Source organism: Salminus brasiliensis, chromosome 8 (genome assembly GCF_030463535.1).
Source record: "Salminus brasiliensis chromosome 8, fSalBra1.hap2, whole genome shotgun sequence".
In the NCBI taxonomy this organism is placed as follows: domain Eukaryota; kingdom Metazoa; phylum Chordata; class Actinopteri; order Characiformes; family Bryconidae; genus Salminus; species Salminus brasiliensis.
This window is the reverse complement of record NC_132885.1, coordinates 16,855,963-16,874,579: the sequence shown is the minus strand read 5'-3', so window position 1 is coordinate 16,874,579 and position 18,617 is coordinate 16,855,963. Positions and strand designations below refer to the sequence as shown.

Here is an 18,617-nt window from a genome sequence, read left to right as displayed (position 1 = left end):
TTTATTCTCTGATGTATATTCGTCTTCTTTTCCCCTTTTTATTCTTATTTTTCTACCAGACCTTAGCAACATCATACCACTCACTTAACAATACTTTAGCAACCACCCAAAATACCATAGCAGCCATCTAGATCACCTTATCAACCATATGGAATACCATAAACACAAAGAAACACCCTGGCAACCACCTGAAATTCCATAGCAACCACCTAGAACACCAGAGCAATTACCTGAAATACCTTAGCAACTGCATTGCAAAACACTCTGGCAACCACCAGGAATACCCTAGCAACTGTATACTAACAGCCTATTAGCCAACCAACTGGTATACCGTAGCATTCACTTGTCAAGAACAGTTTCACCCTAGTGATCACATAGCAACAGTCTGGAAGTAGGAACCACTTAAGCTACAAATCCATTCAGTATCTTCAGAAAATAAGTTGTTACTTATCAAAACATACAAACGTACAAGAAAAGGGGTTACAAGAATGTGTCAAACCTGTAATATAGACAGGTACACTTAAGTACCCTCCTCACTGAGAGTTTCCATACATGCTTAGAGGGTTCCAAATTCCTAAATTGTCTTTTTGGCTTCTGTAATTTTATTTATTTATTTTTTTTTTTGATGATGCATTAACAGTAATTCTGTAGTCGTGGAGAACAGGTAGCCAATTCCACAGAATCTCAAAGTATCTCAAAGATAGGGCCACAGTGAAGCCTCAATGTACAGTGCATACGGTATGTATATAAGTACCAACTGCTGTTGCATTACCTGAGTGACAAAACGGACCCTCAGTTTACATTTAAATGATAAACTGGGTGTAGTCTGTTCATACAAGTGTGTGCAGGAATATTTCAGTACAGTGGGAGTGCATATTCGAAATCTGGTTGGTTCTGATATGACGTCAACGGTACAGTCACTGCTTCAGCAGGAAGGAGCGTTGGTCTTTACCTGTAACCCTGCCCAAAACCTGAGTAAACTTTTCTGTTTTTGGCCGTAGGGAGCGAAGGCCTGCTTCCTGAGAGACATTCCTTTCTCTGCCATCTACTTCCCCGTTTACGCTCATGCCAAGACAAAGCTAACTGATGAGGAGGGCAGATTGGGAGCCCTGCAGCTGCTCATCGCCGGAGCTATCGCAGGTACACAGTCTAATCAATATATGCACAGAAAATATTCTATTCTATTTCTCACCATTGCTTTGTCTTATTACAGTGGCATGCAAATATTTAGGCACCCCTGGTCAACAGTTCTGTTACTGTGAAAAGTGAAATACGTATTTATTTAGTATTTTAAAATATGTTTTGAAAAAAGCCTGAAGCAAAAGTTTGGGCACCCCTTTTGGCAACTATAACAGCTTGTAAAAGCGTTTTGCAGCAGCTAAGAGTCAGTCCTTGTTTGTAGACTTTTTGCCTGTTCTTCCTAGCAAAAGGTTTCCAGTTCTGATAGATTATTTAGCTATCTGGCATGCACTGCTCTTTTGAGGTCAGTCCACCAATTTTTGATGATGTTTAGGTTGGGGGACTGTGAGGGTTATGGCAAAACCATCAGCTTGCACCTTTTGAGGTAGTTCATTTTTTTCACTGGTATTTAATTTCCTCTCCCAGGGAAATGTTCTCTGTGCCACCAGCTGCAATACAAGCCCGAAGCATCCATCCTACTGCTTATCAGTTGGTGAAGCATTCTTTTAGTTTAATTCTGTACCCTTTTCTCTCCAAACATACTTTTGCTCTCTTAACATCAGTCCACTGGACGTGTTTGCAAAATACATCAGGCTTGTTCAGAGGTTCCTTTGAAAACTGGGATACCCTGATGCTGATTTTTGCCGTGAGGATGCAGGTTTTCTTCCCATTACTTTTCCATAAAGATCATATATGTGCCGATGTCACTGCACAGTAGAATAGTGCACCACAATCCCGGAGTCTCCAGAACTACATCTTCCTGAAGGTTTTTTTTATAGTCAAACAGGGGTTTTGGTTTGTCTTTATAACAATCATACAAGCTTTCAAACTTGAACTTGAAAATTTGCCTCACCCGACCGTTTGCTACCGATGAAGTACAAGTTATGGCCCTGCTAATTAATGTCTGAGAGCTCAAATAATGATGTTATTATATTGAAAATTAATTTCCTTTCAAATCATACATCATTCTAATATACTTGCATCAATCGAATGGAGAAAATTAGATATACTGACTGGATTTGAGATGATTTCTCTTCAAGGCACTTTTTTGTAGTGCAAAAGTGTTTGGCAGATGAGGTTACACACACCACTGGTGTGAAGCCATACATCTGAAGTCTTGTGTAGTTTTGAAGTCACTGCACGGAATTTGTTGCCCTGCACATTCAGATCCGATTGCATACCTTTGCATGATGACACCTCCTCAGTGTATTGTGGATAATTGAATGCGTCTTGTTTAGGTGTCCCTGCTGCTTCGCTGGTGACCCCCGCTGATGTCATCAAAACGCGTCTGCAGGTGGCAGCCCGTGCAGGCCAGACAACATACAGCGGAGTGATCGACTGCTCCAGAAAGATTCTGAGGGAAGAGGGCTTCAAAGCGTTCTGGAAGGGAGCGGGAGGTATATAGATATCCCCACACACACACACACACACACACACACACACACACACACACACACACACACACACACACAGTGCACTGAAATGAGGGGTTCCATGACTGTGGAATGAGGCACGCCTTGGCTTCTGTAAATGCTCCATTGAAGAGGACTCTGGCCTTCTTTCAGTGTGTGTGTGTCTCAGAGAAAGAAAGTGCATCAGTGTAAGTCATATACACTTTCTGTTCTTCTCCACGCAGCACGTGTGTGTAGGTCCTCCCCTCAGTTTGGTGTTACACTGCTCACCTACGAGCTCCTGCAAAGGTGGTTCTACATCGACTTCGGAGGACAGTACGTGCTGCATTCATACTTTCATAAAATATATCAGATTACATGTTCCTGTACTAAGCATACCCCCTCTCTCTCTTTTCCTGAACAGCCGCCCCACTGGATCAGAGCCAACACCCAAGTCCCGCATCTCGGAGCTCCCTCCATTGAGCGCAGACCACATTGGCGGTTACAGACTGGCCGCTGCTACGTTTGCAGGGGTAGAGAACAAGTTTGGTCTGCACCTGCCCAAGTTCAAATCGTCAGGTGCTGTAACAGTCAGAGTCGCTCCGACAGAGCAGACACCCCAGGCCTCATAGAGTTCCATTCAGCTTCAGCCAGCTGTATGATCGGCCATCAGCTGGCTCTCCCCCGACTGCCTCTTTCCTTCAAATGCAAACCGTGCCATTTAGATGCACAGATACTGCTATGCATTTCCACAGTGTCTCCCTCCTCCTGCATGAACAGGGCTCTATTTATGTATTTATTACTTTTCGCATGGTTTGCACAAATGTTACTGTACATATTGTGTGTGTGTGTGTGTGTGTGTGCAGGAATATTTCATGCTGGTGGGAAAACTGCTCCTCCAAAAGCGCTAAATCTGAGAATATATATTAGCCTGAGACGAAATCATGATCATCTACTTTGCCTCCACAGATAAACTGCTCTGCTTACATGTGACTTTTGCATATAGAGATGTTTTAGTGAACTGATGTCATACACAAATGAAAAACCATGTTGCCAAAGTAATCTCTGTGTGCAGATTTGCATAAACTCCTCCTTCAGGAATATGGCAGTATGTCTGTACACATACCGAATACGGTGTTCTGACTGTGTACAAATATTTGATTTAGTTTAAATGCATATTAATTTATTTTATGAAAATAAATGATTTAATTTTAAACTTGTGTATTGTTATTTGTTATTGTTATAAGTAATTTGTAAATGATTCAGCAGACAGTGGAATGACTGCTTTCTAAGTGTTCAGCGGTCTTTTGGAATCCATTCCAAGACTCCTCTGCATATACAACCTTTTTTCTGAAGACCTCAGAGAACTTTGTTTCTGGCCATGGTGACACTCATCTTAACAATCAAGAGCAAAGCAAACTAAATAGCTGAGTTTTAAAGAGGACAGGCCACTTCAAAATCTTCTCTAATGATCTAATTATCTGGAGCTGACCTGGAGCACATAAAAATTGCACTTCTATAACTTTTTAGAAGGGATTTCTTCAGTTGTATTTGTTTAGTTAAATTACATTATATATCTTTCAATTTCTTCAAAGATTCAAGATCAAATATTTAAATATGTAAAAAAAAAAAAAAGGTTCTCATGAGGCGTAGTTTTTTCTTCTATTTCTTCTATAGTGAAATTAGTGAAATTTTGGATTATTTATTTATTTAAATTAAAGTAAAAGCCAATGACTTAAATCAACACAGTAAACTGTTTAGGTTTAGAAAGATGAATTTATAGAGATATACAAAGACATTCAAAGAGGTGGAAGAAAAGCTATTGTTTCATACAGGATACAAACGGACTTAGTAAAGCTGGAAGAGGAGAAGCCAGTTTTAAAAAAACATTGGCTTCAAAATTTCGGCAGTCCGATGACCATACAGCATCTTACTGTGCGTAATAAATATGTAATTCAGGTTCAGTTCGGATTGTGAAGACATACAGCATTTCATCCTCAAACAGCATATAAAAGCCAGAGATAGAGTTGGAGTAGCACTAGCAGCAGATCGTGAGTCTTAGACAGTGAGTCTTAACCGTAGCTGCCTCAATAAGACTAAGCAAATCCAGAGTGTGTTCAAAAATTCACTAACTTTAAAGCATATGTTAAAAAGCTCTCTTGTGAAAGGGCAACTGCTTCATTTTGGGGAAGATAGAAAAATGACAAATGCACATAGATAACCGGTTCTTTTGAACAGTTAATTACACTTTTCTAAACATTTTATTACTGTATTAACTGTCATTGTGCCACACCTAACTCGAACTGAAATCGGTGGACTCCCTTGTAGCAGGATATCATGCTGCTACTCCGTTTGAACCTGCCCTTGAACACTTTGGCAACTGCAGTTTTCCCAGGCAGGGGTTCCAAGCAAAAATATGGATTAGATTTTCATTTACAAATAACAAGTGAATTCATAAACACACTCCGGCTCCAGTCAACAAGAGTCCTACAATTTCCATGCCACAAAGTTCCATGCTACTGCTTACAATTGGTTGAAAACTTGCATTTGGATATTAAGTGGAGATCAGGTGGAAATAATGGCAGAATCACCTTGGAAGTACGTTGAGGCCAACTAAGAAACATTCGTAATGTTTTCTAGGGATTTTCTACATAAGAGTTTTAAGGCTTCTGGTACTGGGGAAGAGAGAGGATCACTGGTAGCTTGTGAACTTGTGAAGTCAGATCTCTTTTCTTTAACACTATGACCACTGTGTGTTTATTCAAACCCAAAGAAAAGGCAGATTCCATGCCCAGTTTGCAAATCAAATTTCTACATTTTTGAAAGAAGGTCTTCAGAATTCTAATTAGCATTGTCATCATCATGCCTGGATGGGGTGTAATTCTTAATTTCTTTGCACTGAAAACCTGTAGCTGGCTTCAGGAATGGGGCAGAAACCCATGGTTATTAGGATGGCAGGCGCTGGGCTGCCAGCTCCTCAGCGTCGTCTCGGTTTTCATTGATCTCTGCCAAAGTCCTCACGAACCGTGTCCACTCGTCGTTCCGTGGCACAGCAATCTGCTGTAGAGGAACAGATTCAGCGAAGCAGAGACACAGAACAGAGCAGATTTTTTTTAATCCAGCCCTCAGGCTGATGTGTAAAACCTGTACAGCAATTCAGAGACTGTCATAGACTGACCTCACACGGGAGGAGGCCAGCAACTAGTGCTGCTCTCCAACTCATCGCCTCTCTCACACCCTCTCAACGGCGCTCCACCTCTCTCTACATCTTTCCCTCTGTCTGGTTCTTCTCTTACACTTGCTTTCTGCCTCCTCTTTTTAGGAACTCTTGTTGCTCTCGTTTCTCTCTCTCTCTCTCTCTTTCTTTCTATTTGCCCACTCAGCTGCTCATTGCATGAGTGTCCCAGGCACTCTGCAACCCCTGGGGGTGTTAGCCCTTAGAGACCCCTTGCTGACAGAAGGTTAATTGTGGTCCATGCATTAGCTCTCGAGTCTCTTAGCATGGGTCTTTTATTCTGCTGTGTCTGACACACACACACACACATAGATGACAGCTACTAAACTGAGACACTACTAGATACATCACATAGGTGTTTGGAATCCTGGTGACAAAAAGGAGATCCTGCAATAGATGCACTACTGAGAAGTACTAATTGTCAGCACTTTGTCCAAACCATTAGTTATCATTTGTTCGCAGCTCTAAAATTCAGCCAAATTACATTTTTAGAGTTAATCTCAATCAGTACTCACTTCTCCAACATCATAGATGAGAATCTGTCCATCAGAGTCTCCTACTGCAATCTCTCGGCCTGACTGCGCCCACCTCAGCCTGTTCAAAGCAGGGGTGCCTTCCACTGTAATGCTTGCAGTGGGGACCTACACATACAAATAAACAAACACTGCAATTGAATGTGTGTTCACGTTCAAATGTAGTTACCATCAACATTTTCAAAAACTGAAATCACAAAACTGAACCCATGTGACATTGCTTAGTTGAGTGTACGTCCATGTGCGAGATACCTCAGTGTCATTGTTGAGGTTCCACAGGTCCAGATGTCCGACACCATCCACACAGGCGAACAGAGCAGGGTGAACAGGAGACCACATCACATCGTACACATAATCAGAGTTATCCTCAAATGAGTACAGAGGCTTATTGTTCTGTAGAACCGAGATAGGACAGACACAGAAAGGGCAAAGAAAAGGAAAGGGTCATGGTTACTCCTTTTTACATTCCTATGCCATCACATCATGGGGAAAAATGAAGAACAAATTTGGCATTTATGAACACTAAGCTGCAAAAGGGTCTGTTTCGAATGAACCGTTTTTGTGACGTCACAAAAAAAAACAACGGTTACATGTATCTATTCAGGCTACAGCAGCTAAACTCCACCCACTCATGTTAGAAGTTATGGCTTTCTTGATGATGTTGGAAGGAGTGTTTTTACTACTTGTTGAATGAATGAAATCTAATACTGGGCAGCCAATCAGAAGACATTATTTACATACATCAGTCCTAGGCACAGTAACAGCTTGTCTGATTCTAAAGGTCACAAAACAAAAGGAGAGGAAAAAAATAAAATAAAATAGGACAGAGGTTGCAGGCTGGTACGATACCTTGGTGCTCCACAACTTAACGGTCCAGTCGAAGGAAGACGTGAGAAACAGATGGGAGAAGTCAACAGGGCCGGCCGCTGTGTGGCAGTGGATACCTGTGATTGGCCCATGGTGACCCTCAAACATCTCACTGATACCTGCCTTACTGCTCACACACACACACACACACACACACACACACACACACAAAAGAAGTAATCAGAAAAAAGGTTCTGACTGTGTCTTGTAAGATATGAACACCAAACGTTACATAAACTTCAGAAAAGAAATACTGTAGCGTGTACCAAGAGAAGCTTGGAAGCTACACAGACAGCAAATACGTGACAGACGAACCACTCAGATGAGTGTGTTTGTGTATGCGAGTCTATGTGTGTCCCGCACCACCCTGCTGCTCATTACTCTGAGAGGTAAATAGCCAGTGTGAGAGCTGCTTCTGCCTTATTAGCTGAGTTGAGATTAGAATATCATAATCATAGCATCATAAATGAAGTGGAAACACTGCAGCTCTCTCAATCACTGCTGAGGACAAGCACACAGCTTAACAGCTCACTGACTAACTGTACTGCGCTGACTGGCTCCGAATCTGACACCATCTACACACGGCAGAAATATTACCCACTCACCACTCAGGTAAATTCAGGGAATGCTTTAGTCAACAGGCATGCTACTGCTTTACCTGTAATGCACAAACGACTTGTGCATCCACTTATGAATACTGATGCGCGTGAGCTTATTTCAGCACACCTTTTAGAGCACATCAACAGTACTTCTAGAACACTAAGCCATTGCATGAACCATAATAAATAAAACAGATTAACAATTATTGAGAGCTGGTAAACAACTACGAGCAGTGTACAGCAAGTGGTATGTGTTTACTATTAACTTCTTAGACAAAAATGTGTGATACTGTAACAGGGAATTCCAAAGAGGCCGTCTACATACCACATATAAGTAAAAATGTCCTCAAGTTTTAGGATACTTTATTTCTGCCTCAAACCCCAATAATAAAAGTTTATTTACACACGCACACACTTTCACTGAGAGTACATAGTACATGGTAAGCTACGGATAGACTGTGTGAGCAAAATTGCTGAACATCATGCAGAACCAAATTTCCCAGGCTCGAGTTCACAAGAAACCTTACGCTGTGAGCAGTTAGCAAGGAAAGTTTGGATTCGAACGGTATTGTTGGAATTGTAGTGGATTTACAGGTATTCCTACAGTAACTGTAGTTTTGTTACCTGCCATGCCGACAGGCCGTGTAGACGGATCCGTCTTCACTGCCCACCACAAAGTTATTGACGTCACCCAGGGGGAAGGACATGGAGGTGACTGCCACTGCCTTGGACTGCTTAAATACCAACTCCATGCTGTCCTGCAAGAAAGAAAGAAAGAAAGAGAGAGAGAGATGACGTCAGCACAGAAAATGAACACAGCACAGTAAATAACCTCTCCTGACAGTTTCTTAATGGATGATGTAAATTCAGCTAACACATCATAAATGCTTAACATCTGACACTGTGGTTTGGCGAAATGTTTGGAATGACACAGTAATGTTATTCACACACAAAATACACATTATGACACGCGCACAGCCATTTACTCAGAAATGTGCTGTAACTGGATCTGATAAGTGAGCGGCTTTCCAAGTCCAGAAGCACCTCCAAACCACTTCCCCTAGACCTTTCCCCTTGAGTGTTTCTCTAGGTCACTCATTCTACAATAAGGCCCTTTCCTGATCCATTTCCTAACCAACACTTCTCACAAAAACCTAGAGGAGTGATTCGTTTTGCCACATTGAAACATGGGGGACAGGTGGTGGCTACTAAGAGAACTGTTTGTTACCCAATTTATTCTACCTAGAAGTCATGTGGTGGAAGAGGAGATTATTTTGGGTACCTGAGGCTGGGACAGCATGTCCAGACTCCATGAGCACATTTTACCATCAGTGGAGATGCTGATCAGGTTGTGAGCATTCTGAGTGCCAACAACATTCACACAGTACACAGGATGCTAGCGAGAGAATGGGGAGGGTAGGAAAAGAAAGAACAACATCAACATATTGGAGGATGCATCTAAAAGTCTAATGAATACAACTGATCACTATGGTCACTGTGTATCCCAGCAGTCTAGTGTAGGAACCATAGATTTCTAGTGGTTGTGTAGTGTATTGAAACACATTTGCTTCTGCTTTCCAAACACTTTATATATATATTTTTTTAAAGAAAGAAAGAATGAAAGAAGACAAATTATGCATTGCTTTTTATGGGTTTAGTGATCTGGACATGTGGGAAATGATATGCTCTCTACAGTACACTACCTCTCATCATTTCCACTGTAATCAACTTACATAGAACATATGGCTCAGATCACCTGCTCAGAACTGCTAGCTACACGAATAAGTCTTTTTCTATGATTCATCCGCTGTGTGGGAGTTACTGCCGTAATCAACGGGTAATCCTAATGCATGGCAGTCCCCTGCTATACGGCTCTCTTGATGTATGCAACCGTACCGTGTGAGCAGAGGCTGAGAGCGGGGTCCTCTGGACAGGGGTCCGCTTGTTACTCCTATTGTCCCACAGCACAATCTGTCCTGAATATGTACCACCTACCACCAGGTTGGGATGGAATTTAACAAATGCTGCTGACATCACTGCAGACTGAGAGAGAGAGAGGAAAGAAGAAGGGGGGGGGGGGGGGGGGGGGGGAGAGAGAGAACAAGCATTAATTTCATTACCAATGCAGCATAGACCTTATCTTAATATTCAAACCTGTAACAACTACTACTCAGACGCCCACAGAAACAGTTTTGTCCCCCAGCCATGAGCAATAAAGGGCCTACAACAGTATCTTGTGGCACAGGGCTAATTTTGTGTGTTATGTGCAGGAGTGGACAGTTGACTGGACAAGAGCTGGACAAGCGCGTATGGAAAGTCCGCAAATGAATGAGTGATAGGCTGTGTCCCAAACCACACACGACTGAATAACTAGTATCTAAAAATAGTGCACCACCACTGGAAGTGCATTCATTGGTGTTGCATGTGAAATGCAAATGCATGTGGTTTGGGACACAGGTATAAGCTACAGAGATGCCACAGAAATAAATACTGCTACTAATCTATAGAGAAGGTAGCTCCAAGCTCTCCAGGAGCAGGGTTGCAGACAACTGCCCTAACCTATCATAGTTACACTCTTCCCAAACATTCAGAGAACATAAAATGTATGTTTATCAATGCTATGCAATTAAACTACTCCAGCATGCATACAGAGTCTATCACAGTATACATACATTCAACTGAAAGCATCATTCCACTTGATGCACAACCATATTAAAAAATAAATGAATGAAAGGGCAGCTGGACAAAACCCCACTGCATCCAACTTAATCCTCCACCATCTGACCCCAAGTGCTTTTATACACTCTGTGGGCATTTCGCCAAGTCAGACACACTGGAAGAAGGAAGGTTTATTCCAACCTGTAAGAGAATTTTTTTTTTACCCTCCAATCTCTTACACACAGTCTGGGGGGGCAAGTTCACACTTATGCAGGTATGGAGTTTTTCCTTGGTCTGCGTAGTGTGTGCGAGCCGTGTATCCGCTCTGGAAGCCAGCACATGTGGTTCTACTCAGTCTGTCCACAGCAGACCACCTCAGGGCGAGTGCGCACGCACGCACACACACACACACACACACACACACACACACACACACACACACATACACACGACTAGCAACAGCAAATGGAAATTTCAACTCAACCATGCTTTCACAATTTCTAGATACAGCTCTATAGTTCCCAAACAGTGTCAGAGCTCAAGAAGAGCACTGCACAGGTTCACGCTTGTCTTTTAGTCCCTTTACAACCAAGCTCAACATCTCAAAAGCAGTCGGTTAGCTTCTGAGGGAGTTGCAGATTACTGTATTAATAATAATCTCAAGCTCTCAATCCCGTCAACCCGTCATTATTCAGGTCGCTAATATACTGTGTGTTAGTGTGTATGTGTGAGAGAGAGAAAGAAAGAGAGAGAGAGAGAGCAACTTGGTGAAATCACAGTCGAAACTGTACAGGGGGATGAGAGAAAGGTGTAGTGGAAGGAGGAGATGCTAGGAAACCTGGCAGCAGACCATGTTTGTCAAGGAAACAACCACCCGTGTGTGTGTGGGTATGTGCGAGAGAGACATGGAGAGCGCGAGAGAAATAAAGAGAGCCAGAGAAAGTCGGTCAGAGAGATGTTGTTATTTATGTGGGGTTTTTACAGGGTGTGTATGTGTGTGGTGTTTGTGCGGTGCTGATTTTTGAAGGGCGGGTGCTTCCTCATATACCTGGCAGTGAAAGACATACTCCGGCGTAGTTTTCTTATACTTCATGTTCCAGACCAGGGCCACTCCATCAGGCTCATGAGGAGCCTCCTCGTTGTTGTTGTAAGAGGCAACCAGCAGCTCAGGATACTGCAGACACAGAAAAGCATTAAAGCACACAGAGCAGACGCAGAGCACACACACACAGCCCCTCAGGCACTTCTTCCCTTCCCTCCTACTGCGGTCTGTATGTGTGGATGCCAGGCAGAACGCGTCACCGCCCTGCTTCAACAAGATTTATTACAGGGAAACTTTTTCTCAGCAGTGACGGTGAATAAAAGCTAGCGTGCAGCAGTGTAATACTCAGCCTGCAGACTACTAAATGAGCTAAGAATGAGCTAAAGCATGGCGGAGCTGCAGAGCTGCTGGGAAGCACTGCCCCTGGCTACTGCTCAGACATGTTTCAGGTTTTTTTTTTTTTTTTTTACATTTGTTTCCCCCCCCCTTCTCTCCCTACATTCTAAAGGTTAGGATTCTTCAAGCGAAGCTGTTCCTTAATCAGTGTTGTACTTGGCCTGTAGTTCTGTACAAGGTGTCTGCTGGCCAAATTAAATTTAAATTCATCACAAAAAAAACATAAATAACAAACAAACGAATCCTTACAGCCATTTTTAAATGTAGTGTAATACCTAATATACATGGAAATATACCAAACATTACTAACGTATTGGTAACAGCTCTAAACCACAGTTCAGTTCAACAGTCCTGCAAGTTATAGTTTGTTGCCCCTAGTGTTGTATAGCTACTTTTGAGGTAGTTGGTAGTGTGAAATGTATTGAGTAAAAACATGTAAACGCATGTTTGATGTGTTTCCACACAAGTCCTACAAGTGGTTTAAGACACTGCCATTGTCCGAGCCACTATGGTTTCATGAGTTCAAATAAAATTCAAAAATGGCAGTGAATGTCGGTACTTGTTCATTATCAGTACTCGTTTTACTGCAAACAGAACAGCGAGAGATAGGGAATAAAGAAAGAAAACTGATCGCATAATGGCCGTTCTTACAACTGGGCAACATGACAATATATTTTACTGTATGTTTTTCACACCCATATCTGCGTATAGTCATTTAACATTAGGTAATACTAGCTTGTGTGTGTCTTTGTGAAATTATGTCAAATGTTTCCTTTAAGATGAATGAACAAAATATATCAGACACTCCATCTGAAACCTACAAATGAGGCAATTTAATAATAAGACCTGTAAATTGTACTTGGACAAGATTTAAGGCCCCTCAGACACCATGTATTTAGAACATTATAAAAATTGTCTTATTGTCTAAAAATGCCAAAGCTGTTGCGAAGAAAAAAAACTAAGTCTAAAACTTAAACCAAAACATAAAAAACGCTCACCTCTGCTTCTCCTAATGCAAAAGAAATGATTACAGTTTGTCAGGAAAACACAAGTACAGTGAGACACACAGACACAAAAGCTCTGAGCAATCTGCGGGGGTGACAAATGGCTTTTGGTGCACAGAACCAGTGCCAGAAGTCATTTAGGCTTTACGTATCACAATGCAGAGCAGCACACGGAGAGACTTAATCATTCCACCTCAGCCATGATTTGCCAAAGCACAGATTTCAGCCTCTGGAGAAACCACGGCAGCTAAAACAATAATACATGTCTGTTTAGATTGTATACATCTGCTAGGGGGAGTGAAATTGAGAAAGCACCAGAACACATTGAGCCGATTACACATAACTAGATGCAATGCCTCCAAGCTTCAGCGCAGGGCTTCTGTTTTGACAGCGCAAAAAGCAATTTTCATTACATCATCAGCGAATAAATGTGACATTTATCTGGAAGTTCAAACCGACAAGCTGGAAAGCAATAAAACAAGCTTCAAATGTGGGATGAGGCACTGTTGCACTGAAAAAATTCAGACAAAAAAAAAGTTGTAATGGGATCTAGGAGCAGATCAGATGTCGCTTCGTTCTATTTCTTTTTTTGCTTGTAAATTGTAAGTAAAAGCAACTTAATGTATTTCTTTTCTATGTAAATCAAAGCGTCTCAGTGGCCATTTATATGGTTCTGTAGACGTGTGTGCCACAAAAATCATACTGAACATTCACAGGGTCATCTGTCATGTTTTTTCCAAAGTCTTACTTAATTGCACGTGCTGTGATGCAATTGGTGATGACTGTTTAAGCAGGGACACGTTTATTGTGACTGCTCTTTCCTTTAGCGCTTGAGCCTTGATATCAAAGGTGCTGAATCAGAATGGGACACAGATGTGGTCAAGTGCAGATTGTGAAAAATGTTGAAGGGCTCAAGTCAACAAACATGCACACCCCTTACACCCCACTTTTTGGAGTCTACGAATAATTAAAAATGGCACCACAGGACCCATGTGACCTCTCTCATAAACTGAGACACGCAAAAAAAATAACACTGTCGTGCAGGTGTGCTTTTTTCAGGACAAGTAGGAAAATATACTTAAAGGCCTACAAAGCTCTGCCTGTATGAAGAATGTGTTTTATTCTGGTGGACACTTACCTGTGGAGACCAGTCCAGGCAGGTGACCACTCTGTGCTTGGACCAGCGCTCATCCATAAACTGCCTGTTCAGAGACAGCTTTGCTCCGGCCTGCATCTCACTGAATTACAAACACCACATTCATTAGTCACTTTTTGAAGAAAGTAACGAAGCGTCTTAGCTTATCCTTTAGAACTGACTATTCTAGTATGTGCATGAGAATCAGATTAGTTTCTTGCAGAGTTCACTTTAAAGAGACGATGCCCAAATGTTGATATTCCTTTAGGTTCAGGCTTATATTTATTTGTTTGATTATTAGATTTGAATTTAACTACTTTTATGGCAGCATTAACGACATGCAGGAAAACCACTTGCAAAGGCTGAGCAGTGCCAGACAATCAGTTATCCATTATTTTTCAAAAACAAATAAAAAGTGAAGCCAGTAGCATTCGATCATGTGCCCCGTGCGGCCCACCAAGAAAAATTAGTGAAAAATTCAAAGTAAACGGAATACCCCTCTTTCTCCTCCAGGTCGCGGCCGCTGTAGTCAAAGAAAACGTCCACGTGTTCGGACAGAGCTCTCTCAATGATGCGCGTGCTGTGGTCAAAGAAGTCCATGAATTCCTCAGAGTGCAGGATCTGCAGCTTTTCTTCCTCAGTCAGCTCATGAGGGGGCACTAGAGAGGAGGAGGATTAAAGAGAATGAACTCTTTAACTCTCCAACTTTACTAGCGGTATGAATACTTGCCAAAAAGCATAAGGACGGCATGTGTTCATTATTTTATCCCCTAAAATAAAATCAGGTCATGTAAACATGCTGATCAAGGCTTACCTTCTTCTTCTTGTTTCTGCACGGGAGTCTCCTTCTCTACCTCCGATACTGGCTCTGCAGGGGGCAGCTCTTCCTCTTCTTCTTCTTCTGTTGAGCACAATAAGCCATTATTTTATTGATTTCTTGACCTGACGTGTAAACAATGACTTCTAATTTGTCACCGTCCCACAAAAACCATGCATCTCCAAAACGGGGGGGGGGGGGGGGAAATACAATAAAACCTAACCATAAAACATTAAAAACATTTACCATAATCCAGAGCCAATTGAACAGACACTACCAAAGCCATTGGATTGTAACTTCTGAGTATGTTTACCAAAATCATAAAAACAAGCTAATTAAATAAATAAAACATTGTATTTAAAAGGTTTTACACTTAATCAAAGTTTAAGAGAAAAGTGGTTTCATGGATAGAACGGAGAAGGTTTAATGGTAAAGTGTAAAGTAATAAAAACAATAATAATAGCCTTTCAAATTTCCAACCTCCTGCTACAAAGAGAGCACCAGGGCAACACAGTAAATTGTAATAATCCTGATCATAATTCCATATTCATTTCCATTTTAGCACCTTTTTACAAGATGGTTCATACAAGCGCATGAATAAAGAAATAAGAATATTTAAATGTGTAAAAGTGTGAGAACATGAAAAATTTTAAAGCAGTATGCTGATTGACTCACCTTTATCTGAAACAATCTTACAGCTCTTTTATTTTGTTAAATAGGTATTTTTACAATATTTGTTTTTTTATTTTATTTTTTACAACATGCAACACCGTAAGTCTTCAAGTCTTTAAATACACAGAAAAACAAACATCTGAAACATAATGCTAATATAGAAATGGTGCAAAGGTCATACGCCTATCACCTGGAGCAGAAGCACCAAAGCTGCTTTAGGAGTGTGACACTATGCTTGCGTTGATACTGTGTTAATAGTAGCTTGGCAATGGAAGAAAGGAAGTACAAAGCACCTCCAAAATATGTTGGCTTCACAGTTAGCCACCCTGCCACCACAGAGTCACCTCACCGAATGCTGCTCCTCTTCGCATTACAAACTAAGACACGTTAGGACACAGTCGGGGTCCTTGCCCCCTGCAGCCCGCCAGTTAATGAGACACACCATTCAACAGGGAGTACACTTGTTAGCACTACTATAACCTTGCTCCCTTTCCAATACACGCATATACACACTGACACAGGCAAGCGCACACACACACACACACACACACACACACACACACACACTCACAAACACAGACAGACATGGACAGACAGACAGGGCAGGAGGGCGGGCAGCAGGTGCCCTCAACCTCTCCCATTGGCCGAGCCAGCTGACGAGTGGGGTGTGTGAGGCAGATGGCTCTGCTGGGATTGTGTGTGTAAGAGAGGTGGCATAGAGATGGCACTGAGGTTTTCTGCCTGACTGCTTCTTCTCAACACACTCGCCGGAACCACAAGCCTGTGCAATTACCCACACACCAGGGGGTCCGACGACTGCTATTCAAACGGCGAGGATGTACAACAAAATACAGCTTGTGGCCCTGACCAGCTGGCAAGCCACACACTGCTCAAACAAAACGTCAAGCTTTTCTCCGATGAGGAAAAAAAAAAGAAAAACAAACCCCACACACACACACACACACACACACACACACACACACACACACACACACACACACACACACACACACACACACATCTGAAACAAATCCCCTGCTTATTGTAAGCTCTAGAACAAAAAAAAAAAGACAAAACATTCGTTAACATACCTAGAATACACCGAGGCACAAAATGAAGGTAAATTACATATAGAGAAATTAGCCACATTCTGCAGGTGATTATAAAGACTCCAGAACAGAGGCCGAAATCGTCCTTTCTCGAGAGAAAATCAAAATGATAATGTCATCTGTCAGATCTTCCATTACGAATGTCTTCATCCCGCTCTCAGAGGGAGGAGGGGGGGAGAAGGAAAAGGGATGGGGAGGAAGACGAGGGATTGTTCTGATGAGTTTACAGAGTTGCGCTGATGACACAGGCCATCTCAATGCGTTGGGCCCTTAGTCAGGGAAGGATAGAGGAGAGAAGGTTAAAATCTTTCCTTTCAAGGGCCTCAATCAGGCTCAGAGGAAAACAGTAATCAGTGTCTTTCAGTCCTGGGCCCGAGCGCATGCCGCAGCCCTTTCTCTGCCAGCCAGGCCCGAGCAATCAACCTGCCAGGCATTAGCAGCGGAAAGACAATCTGAAAATAAAGGGTATAATGCACCTGCCAGCCAAAATGGCCATTTGGAGAAAAGCTAGTGATCCTGGTGACCCCACAGGGGTAAGAGGGGGAGCGGTTGTACATAGAAAGAAAGAGAGAGACAGACAGAAACACCGTCAGAGAGAGAAAGAGAGAGAGACATTGGGGGAAGGGAGGGGAGGGGGAAGAAACATTTAACAGAATTCACCCTGATGGCAGATTCCCTTCCCCATCGACACCTCATCTCAAAGCAGCCCAATTATCGCTTTTGTATCATTTAAGGAATAAAAGCTTTTGGGGGCAGCGAAGGAGGGGGAGCAGGGGGACACAGGGAGTAATCACCCGCTTTTGTGGAAGGACAATATATTAATGCAAACGCGCCATGGGTCCAGAGGTTGTTCGAGTACAAGACTAATGCCCTTTGATCTCCAGTGCAGGTGCATGGGGTCTGTGTGAAACAGACAGACAGAGAGGACCCTGAAAAAAGGGGGAAAAAAATCTGACTTCCACATTTCGACTTATCAAAGGGGACTAAGCAAACAAACCTCAGCTCTCAGCACTGCGCTTTCCGAATTGGATTTTCTAGCATTCCGATTATAGTGGGACGCTTAATTGCGCAGGGCTCATGTGGATGGGTTTTACTATTGAAGGAGGGCACAAAGAAGTGGGCCGGGAGCACTTCTCAGCCACTTTAAGCAGGGAAAACAGAGGTCCATGCAAATAGATGCCACTGAAGTATTTTCAAATCTATTTATTTACCCTTGTAAATCCAGCAAAGTGAACTGAGAATGTGTTTCTCAACACTTCTTTGATAATGTGTAGAACAACATACTGTACGCTTGGTGTAATCCACGCACACATACGAGATAAAGAAGTGTGGAAATACAAAAACCTTGCATCTCCAACATGGAACATTTAAAGTGGAAAGGAAAAAAACTTAAATTTCAATGGAAATGAATATTAAAATTTCAAGTCAAATCATTTTGGAGCATTTCTATTGGTCCATTCATCATGAAATCCTAACACAATGTGATGAACAACTGCCAGATTCACATTATGTCTAATACGGTAACACAATATAATTGGAGACTGAGATTTTTACGGGACAGTGATGAATACACATCAGATCAAAAAAACAAATTCACTTCATATAGCTGTTTAACAATAACACAACCATTGACCAACTAAAATGCACTAACTGGATGTTTACCCAACTCTACTAGTGGTACAACAGATTTCATGAAAATGCTAAACACAAACCACCACCATCACATAACAGTTCACTCTTGTATGTCTTGGATCTCGCATGCTGGATCCAGTCTGAGTGGTTTAATAAAGATTATGTTTCGGGACACTTCCATACTGAATATTAGGAAAATCTGTGCCCATTTCACACCCACAGTTTCGGTCACGATTTCTTACACACTTAGATATTACTCAGTGAGGAGTGCATCCAGTGCATTATTAATTTTTCATGATTGATTAAATACATGTCTTTAAGGAGGATAATGCTCACGTAAATGATGAA

The 18,617-nt window shown here is 42.0% G+C and overlaps 2 protein-coding genes across 5 annotated transcripts in view; one reads left to right on the top strand and one right to left on the bottom strand.

Moving 5' to 3' along the window:
- Positions 1-3,786, top strand: part of LOC140560620 (electrogenic aspartate/glutamate antiporter SLC25A12, mitochondrial-like) — a 41,572-nt gene extending 37,786 nt beyond the window's left edge. The window contains exons 15-18 of the mRNA XM_072685117.1: positions 1,002-1,140; positions 2,418-2,576; positions 2,816-2,906; positions 2,995-3,786. Of these exons, the coding sequence (XP_072541218.1) occupies positions 1,002-1,140; positions 2,418-2,576; positions 2,816-2,906; positions 2,995-3,202 (597 nt within the window). The 3' untranslated portion in view covers positions 3,203-3,786. The remainder of the gene's footprint in view (positions 1-1,001; positions 1,141-2,417; positions 2,577-2,815; positions 2,907-2,994) is intronic.
- A 540-nt stretch (positions 3,787-4,326) lies between these two features.
- The window catches only part of dync1i2a (dynein, cytoplasmic 1, intermediate chain 2a), a 28,314-nt gene continuing 14,023 nt past the window's right edge, over positions 4,327-18,617 (bottom strand). For 2 of the 4 annotated variants that reach the window (XM_072685845.1, XM_072685847.1), the window contains 11 exons: positions 14,854-14,940; positions 14,536-14,698; positions 14,043-14,142; positions 11,511-11,636; positions 9,701-9,847; positions 9,087-9,200; positions 8,429-8,562; positions 7,188-7,332; positions 6,591-6,731; positions 6,321-6,446; positions 4,327-5,630 (listed from right to left, as the gene is read on the bottom strand). In XM_072685845.1, the coding sequence (XP_072541946.1) occupies positions 5,517-5,630; positions 6,321-6,446; positions 6,591-6,731; positions 7,188-7,332; positions 8,429-8,562; positions 9,087-9,200; positions 9,701-9,847; positions 11,511-11,636; positions 14,043-14,142; positions 14,536-14,698; positions 14,854-14,940 (1,397 nt within the window). In that variant the 3' untranslated portion in view covers positions 4,327-5,516. The remainder of the gene's footprint in view (positions 5,631-6,320; positions 6,447-6,590; positions 6,732-7,187; positions 7,333-8,428; positions 8,563-9,086; positions 9,201-9,700; positions 9,848-11,510; positions 11,637-14,042; positions 14,143-14,535; positions 14,699-14,853; positions 14,941-18,617) is intronic. The other 2 variants (XM_072685846.1, XM_072685848.1) reach the window with 1 other exon arrangement.